The sequence below is a fragment of the Stegodyphus dumicola genome, chromosome 1 (genome assembly GCF_044657685.1).
Source record: "Stegodyphus dumicola isolate Sdum_Otavi_A_Nest chromosome 1, ASM4465768v1".
Classification (NCBI taxonomy): domain Eukaryota; kingdom Metazoa; phylum Arthropoda; class Arachnida; order Araneae; family Eresidae; genus Stegodyphus; species Stegodyphus dumicola.
This window is the reverse complement of record NC_140768.1, coordinates 151877562-151885835: the sequence shown is the minus strand read 5'-3', so window position 1 is coordinate 151885835 and position 8274 is coordinate 151877562. Positions and strand designations below refer to the sequence as shown.

General features: G+C 30.3%; 1 protein-coding gene across 2 annotated transcripts in view; it reads right to left on the bottom strand.

Moving 5' to 3' along the window:
• Positions 1 to 2215: 2215 nt before the first annotated feature.
• The window catches only part of NO66 (Bifunctional lysine-specific demethylase and histidyl-hydroxylase NO66), a 180124-nt gene continuing 174065 nt past the window's right edge, over positions 2216 to 8274 (bottom strand). For both annotated transcript variants that reach the window (XM_085822128.1, XM_085822134.1), the window contains 2 exons: positions 7308 to 7393; positions 2216 to 3490 (listed from right to left, as the gene is read on the bottom strand). In XM_085822128.1, coding sequence (XP_085678254.1) covers positions 7322 to 7393 — 72 coding nt within the window. In that variant the 3' untranslated portion in view covers positions 2216 to 3490; positions 7308 to 7321. The remainder of the gene's footprint in view (positions 3491 to 7307; positions 7394 to 8274) is intronic.

Here is an 8274-nt window from a genome sequence, read left to right as displayed (position 1 = left end):
GTGATACTCTGAGCACTTGTACAAATATTTTCGTGGAAAGTTTAAGAGTTCCAAAATATTTCTTCTGATAAAAAATAAATGTTTACTAACCTATTAATGGATTTATGCATTCAATCTATTATGAACCCATATGCATGCAACAATAACTTTTATTTCTGTGTTTTTTTTTTTTTTTTTAATAAATACCTTCAGTTAGTGAAAATTTGCATTGAGAATAATTACTTTGGAAGTGCATTTAGAAGGAAACTTTTTTCCCTTACAATTGTAAAAACACTGATAGTTCTGACCTGGGTTTGATTCCAGGCGAATGGTTGCATGCATAGGTGCTCTCGTTGTTTCCCTATGTGTAACACGCATATGAGGCAGTTTCTCTTAAAAAGTCCTTAATGAAGGCATCCCTCCCCTTAGGCAGATAGCCTAATGTCCTTTTTCATAATGCAATAAACCAGACCTTCTAAGGTTGCAAACTTTATGAAAATTGAAATGTCATGAGGTGTTATAGTAATAAAAATAGAAGCATATAATTATTCATGTACAAATAAATATATCTATGCAAATAATTATTTACTTTATATGTTCATTAATAAAAGAATGAGAATAGGTTGCGATTATTTATTCTATTTACTTTATATGTTCATTAATAAAAGAATGAGAATAGGTTGCCATTATTTATTCTATTCTCAAATTTTGCTTGGGAAGTTTTCCTAATTTGTTTATTTCATGTTAAAAGTAAGTTATTTAGTGGCTAATTCAATATATTAGAGGTATTTGAATAAACATCAGTCGGAAAATTTATTATTCAGCTATCAGAGGATTTGAAATTGCACAAAGTAACTAACAGAAATTTTTTAGAGATACTTTAGATTTCAGATGGAAAAATAAAATCTTGGCAACATTATTATTACTGCTTATGTATGTTTTGATAAATAATAAGCAAACAAAACTTCAAATTTTGTTAAACAAATTTTTGCCCCATCTGCTGCTTTTAGACTGTGCATTTGACCCACATGCCGTATGAGTTTGAGACCACTAACTTACTGCATTGCATCTCGCAGATAGCAAAAAATCCAATGTCTGGGTCATATATGAATGCTCTATTACGAATGTTGCAGTTTATATTTCTGGCCTTGGCAACAGTAAGTGTTGCTAAGTGACTGCAGATAATTCCAATAGAAAGTATGATACTTTTAGCCATAACATCTTCAGAAATTTTTGCCACTTTAGCATGATTTGTGTTGTTTATAGTAAATTGAAAAATTCATCTCAGGCAAAAAATGGAACTGACTCGTGAACATTTCCATGCAATTATTTTTTATAACTTTTTGACGTAGATTATCAAGACGAGTGCTTTAATGAACTTAATTCTTTATAGAGTGATAAAGCACCATCCTACAGCACTGTAAAAAACTGGTATAACGGATTAAATCGTGGTTGGCAGTAGCTTCAGGATGAATTCTGTGAAGGTCGTCCAAAATCTTCCAAGATGAGCCAAATTCAACAAAAGTTATTTGGGAAATAACATTTCCGTTTTTAAACAACTTTTAAAAACTTCTTAAACAGAATATTCGAAAAGCACATCGAAGCAAATGATTGCCTATGTTCGGCATTAATGGTCACATGGCAACAGTGGTGATAGAGCAATGCAGGAAGTTCAATTCCAAATGGTACACGACCATTTGTTTGCCAGAAGTCATAGTAAAAATTCGAGAGGAAAAAAAAAAAAAGGCAGGAGAAGAGGCGAATCATTCTTCATCATAACAATGTAATCTCTCACAAAAGCTCAAACAAAAGAATTTATTATGGGCAAAAACATCAAATTGGTGGGTCATCCACCATACAGCCCTGATTTGGCATTCAGTGAATTTTTTTTATTCCCACACATCAAAAATAAATTACATGGTCAGCGATTTGTGACACCTGAAGAAGTGGCTGATGGATTCAAAATGCATGTTTTGGACTTACCTCAATCTGAGTAGAAAAAGGTTTTCCAGTTTTTCCTAAATTGGTTCAAACGCATGCAAAAGTTAATTGATCTTCATGGAGAATATTTTGAAAAACAGTGAAATCAATTTCGATCACACACATTTATTTTTTCATTATTAAACCAGAAATATAAATAGCAACCTCGTATAATATCTTCATTCTTAGGTAGATATTAATGATCCAGTGCTTTGGTGGTAAGTATATACTGGTGATATGGAATAGTTACAATAAATGCTGCATGTAATTTCTTTTTATTTGAACAGCAGTATACAAAACATTGTTAGGGATTTCTACATAACAAATTCTAAATGCACGGATACGCAAAATGCACTTCAGTAAATTTGTGCTTTTAACAAATTCATTTTATTCTTGTATACAATTTCACTGTAATGTGTTGGTGAACATTTATTCCCGTTGCTTATGTAACATATACATTACAAATACGTAGATGATAATATTTTATATTAATTGGCAGGATATTAAAAAAAATTGGTATTTCAATTGACAATTTAGTAATATATTTATTTACAGAGAAATATTCTGCACGTTTGAAAACAAAATTGTGAGGATATGCATGGAAAACCAAGCATCGTAGAACAGAATAGCACTTCATTGTGTTTTATATACATTCTATGATAGAGAGATGTTTTTATTATGCATATAATTAATTTACTGACAGATTAAAACAATTCTAAAACCCAAAATTTTAACAAATAGGTTAAAAAATTGCTTGAGCTTCAGTTTTTCATTTCCATATTAGATGCAACATCTTAACAAATGATACAGAACCTTTAACCCCATCTCAAATAACAATAAGAACACATTTTATTATACAAATCACATTAGAAAATGTATTTAATCAACATTTACATAGTCTTAAGACATATTTCTATTTCATCAGCATTTTCATCTCTGTCTTAAATTACTCCTGTCTTGTTGAAAAAATGGCCAGTTGTAGTGACTTACAATTTCCTATGTCCGGCAACTAATAAATTTACATTTTATGAAACAAATTTATTGTAGTTCCGTTTTACTTTACTACGATGGATTGCCAACTTGTCAAAACAGTTCTTTTATGTATTCCAATCAAAATTAGGCCTGTATTCAAATCAGGTAATTTTTCTTTTGTTAATAATCTGTAGATTACAATTTGACACAAAGCTCTGAATTACAAAACACTGACGATATTTTGAAAGATGACACATAAAATCTCCAGGCCATAATATTTGAAAATTTTGATGTGCAATAGACATTAACAGAAATAACTTTACTTTTTATAGTTTACTGATAGTATAGATGTTTTGATTGATTACATACCTAAGATGGTAAAAAGAGCTTTATAATTCAAAATTAAATATTTCATTTTACCAAAAAATTGTTTAAGAAATTACAATGACTGATGATGTAATTAATGGCCTAACTGCCTGGAGAATGCCAAAATGTCAAAGCCTTCATTCTCATCTTTCACAAGAATGATAAATATTGTTGACTTCCATATTTGACAAGACTGCAAAAGATAAAAATATTATATTTTATAAAATTTTTCAAAATACGTACACATAAAAGTCTTGATGCCTTTTTATGTATTTAAGCAACATCAAAATATTTAAAAACTCTTCAAAACAGGAAAGTAAAAATTTCAAGTAGACAATCATAGAAATTTACAGAAAGAACTTCAAAATTCTAAAAATAGCACAAAATTGAATGACAGGTATATAAATAACAGAGTCAGAACATTAAGTCAAAATAGATTAAGCAGAACAGTGCATTTTAAAATTTCATTAGTTATTCCTGTACCTAAAAACATCAAGATGGATTTAAGAAGCTAAATGTTTCAATTACCTACTTAAGCATCTTTTGATTCGCCGAATAAATAATAATAATAATAAAACTTTTAAAAACATATTAGCAGCTTCAAATTATTCCTTTGGCTAGTATCAAACTGTTGGCTTTCTTACAGTAAAGTGTCGGAAGAGTCTATGATAATTCGATGTCCCTCTGCCTTGGAAGGAATGAGGATGGCATTATATTTGAGTTTCATTAGCCACTTTGATTTTAGTTTACATCTTTCCCATTGCCTCATTTTGTCATGGGCTCACTCATTTCACAAATTATGCAAATTTGGACGCTGTGTCGAGAATACCGATAATTGCTGTGTCGAGAATACCGACTAATTTGTCAATCGAAATTTTTTCCGTTTTCAATAACCTCTGTCACTTTCTTCACTATCGGAAGCAAATTATAATAACGAGGAACTTGTTTTAAATCATATCAAAGACGGAGTACATCGAGATGAAATACTACATTTAGTAAGGAATTATAAGCCAAATAAAATAAAAACATCTGCCCTGAAGATAAGGATAGTGCTGACAGATCAATTTCCAATTCATTGCGCGCCGCGGCATTTCCCCCGCCGAGCAGCGTGAAATTGATAAACAGATTTCGGATTTCGAAACATACTTTCGCTTTAGATCCTTTACATATTAGCAAATATATATCGGAAATTCTATTTGATATAGTCGAAAGTTCAAGCTTACTTTTATAAAATTGCTCTAACAGTCTGCAAAATATAATAAGCCGGATCCAATTCGAAGATTAAGGAACAATGCAATCTGCAACATTAACCGAATTAGATAATTTTAGCTTAGCTTATACCGTCCGTTATACATTAAACGCGCATGCGTAAACGTTTTATGCGCACGTGCACATGCATATTCGCAGCCGTAAAGGTCTTACGCGCACACGTAAACGCCTATGCGTCAACGCGACGCATGTGCAGAAAGTTTGTAGCTTTGAAGTACGGATTATAGATCATTCCGGATTATGGATGTCCGAATTAACGACTTTTGACTGTATTAACATGATTCAATTCTGGAACACTGAAGATGGATTTTAAGTCTTGGAACAAACAAGACCTAGTTATTAGTCTATCGCAGCTCATGCCTACAGAATGCATTTAACCTAAAAATAGTTTCATTTTGCCTCATAATCTCTCTTTAGATATATCCCTATAGAAACTTTCAGAGCAGAGATTTCTTTTGCCTAGTCAGAATCTATCTTAGCAATCTAACATTATGGCAACCTTTAAACATGAAAAATCAGGAAGTTTCCATGCTGCGTAGCTTTGTGATTCTGATGTAAAATACTACTGAAATATAGTACGATTTTGATGTTAAATATATCCCAATACAATCAGATAGTCTAAATTTTATATATATATATAAAGATATAGAACTGTCCCCCTCTTTTTTTTTTTTTTTTTTTTTTTTTTTTGCACAATGTGTCATTTATTGATCTAAAACAAAATTAAATACAAACATTAACTAATTAAACACTGATTTTAATCTTCATAAAACTTCTGCTAACGGTTACAGTAGATTAAAACAAAAACAGTTCAGATGAAATAAAAATTACATACAGGATAAGAATCAAGCTGAAATTTGTCATGAGTGAAAAATGGAATTAGCACAAATTTTGGTGCTGTTCTGTTACATGGACCAGATTTAGAAATGTATGTATTTATGCATATGTGTATGCATATATGTGCATATGTATACACATACATACATTCGTATGTACAATATATACATGCATACATGAACACATACATCCATACATTACATTTCTGAATTCAGTCTTGATAAGTACCGAAATTTTATTAAAGATGACAATGCTGATGTAGTCACCTTACCCCCTCCTTGTTTTTAAGCATATATCATAGCAGTTTTCCTTCACAGTATCTTTTGTGATATTGACATTTATTTTCCATTGACATTTGCAGTATTGAAGCAGTAACAATTTTCCCAGATGTGCATTTGAAAGAGATGATCTAAAATCTCTATATTGCTCACTTGATTTAACATTTACTCACATTCAAGCATTAGTGTTAAGTATAGCCAAAAAGTGATACTGCAGTATATGATAGCCTTAAATATTTGTACTTACTGCAGGCTTTCTGGAATTTGAGATAAAAATGTCAATATTGTTGCATACATATGGGTCTGCAATGGACTGAATGCACACAGAATGAATAATAGCTTGATAAAGTTTATTTTCACAAAAGAAATGCTTTACAGTTCTAAGACTTTCCACAAAAGTACTCAGACATCTTTTCTCAGGAAGACAGAGCAGACCTGTCGTTACCACTTTAAACTATTAAAAATGTTAAACAGAACGTAATGAAAATCACATATAAAGAGCAAAGCTCACATGGAGATCTAACTCTCAACAAAAAACTGATGCTCTCCTCAGTTTTATATAGTTTTTTTACTAGCCACTGGCATATCTTAGTACATTCCATGTCTCAAAATTATTGAAAGGCATATAAGGGCCGGATACAATTACAGTTGCATTCAGGATCAATTATAATCATTCAATTATAGCATAAATTAATTATACAGGGACTGGACCTAAATACTGCCAAATGGTCACCAAGCTTGGCGATTTTTTCCCAGATTTGGCAACAAAAATTAATCGCTGAAGAAAAAATGCAAGCTTGTCGTTGTCTCGCCAATTTAGTCAGACAGCCATTTACACCTCAATGTTAAATAGACTTGCTCCTGTAATTTTATTTTTTTGGCAGAGCTTTGTTCTCTTCAGACTTCTGATGTTACACTACATGAAAGATACTACAATTTCATATATAATTTCTATAAAATTATTTACATATATAGAAATTCTTAACAATACTTTTCTCGTATAGAATTTCATGCGAAAGATTTTTAACCTGAACCAATATTCTGCTTTAAGTTTATCAATGGCACTAACCCTAGTTCTATTTTTAGTTTTACATGACGTTTACAGCTGCATGGATGAAATGACAAAAATGCATCAATAATGATGAAATAAGAGGTTAAAAACTGGAAGATTCTATGACCGACAGATAGGATGAAAAACTGGGAAAGTTGTTAGCTATGTAATGGTTTATAATTCATAATTATGTACATATACAAAATCTGAATTAATTTTGATTTGCTGGATTTGATGTACTTGCAAAATTTTATTTTTTAATAATATGACTATAAATAATTACAGCTCAATTTCCTTTTTAAATGGTCTTCAGTTAGTAAACTAGCTCTTTAAATAAAAATATATTCTATTCTGGCTCATGAAACAATTTAAAAAGAAAAAACTTCTATCATAAAAAAAAATTAAAACCTAATTCTTTCTGAAACAAAAATTATTTGATCACGATGTGAATAAAAGTGATTTAGTATTTTGAATAAAAGGGTGATGGAAATAAAATGAATAATGGGATTATTATTATAATTTTTTTAAGAGAGGAGGCAGTGAAAGCTTATGCAGTCATTTAAAGAGCATAATACCTTTTTGCTTTTGGCTAATCAATTGGCACCAAAGGCTCATCTGTCATTAAAAGCCCACCATTATACATCTCCTGTGCAAACGCCACCTGAAAATAAGGTAAACAGTGCTGTAACATTAAAAACTAAATTACAGCAGAATTTCATTTATCTGAAATAATTAAGGCTCTGCCCCTTTTGGATAAGTCAGGCTCATTTTGATGAAAAACTGAATTGCGAAAATGAGCAATTTTATAGATAAATTTTTACATACATCATTATTAAGAAAATGTTAAACTGGATTATTAGTTGTATAAATTTTGCTATTATATTATTATAATCTTATAAAATATTTGTCAGTTTAAATCTCAAAACATTGTTAAGTCACTTATTACTTAAAAGAAATAATATATATATACATGAGGGTTAAAAATATATAATTCCATTTACTAAGCATTTTGCTCGTGTTGCACACAGAAAGAGAATATACTAAGACTTAAAAAGTGTAAGACCCAAGAACAATGTATAATGCTTCTGTAAGATGATAATATATCATTAATGCTATACATATCTCGTAAAGAGTTTATCTGCCATTTTGTGTTGTGAACAATACTTAAATAGTTACCTATTTTAATAATTACCACCATATAGTATAACCTTTCAAAATTCCCTATAAATTTCAAAAGATTTTATAATTCCCTGTAAATAAGTAAAATTAACACAAATCAGCAGAATTCAAAAATAAGAAGACATGTTAACGACTAAAACCTCAAAAATACTAAAATCACAAAAAATAAAAACAACTGATGGAAAAAAAAAAAAAAAAAAAAAAGAAGAAGAAGAAGAGGAATGCAATGTTACCGTTAATCAAACCTGATACAGTACCAAAGTCTGTAATCCAGACTTGTCGGCGATTCGGGATTATAGATCATCAATTTAAATCTGGTAAGATGGCAAGCAGAAATTATACAATTAAAAATATCAAACTGTA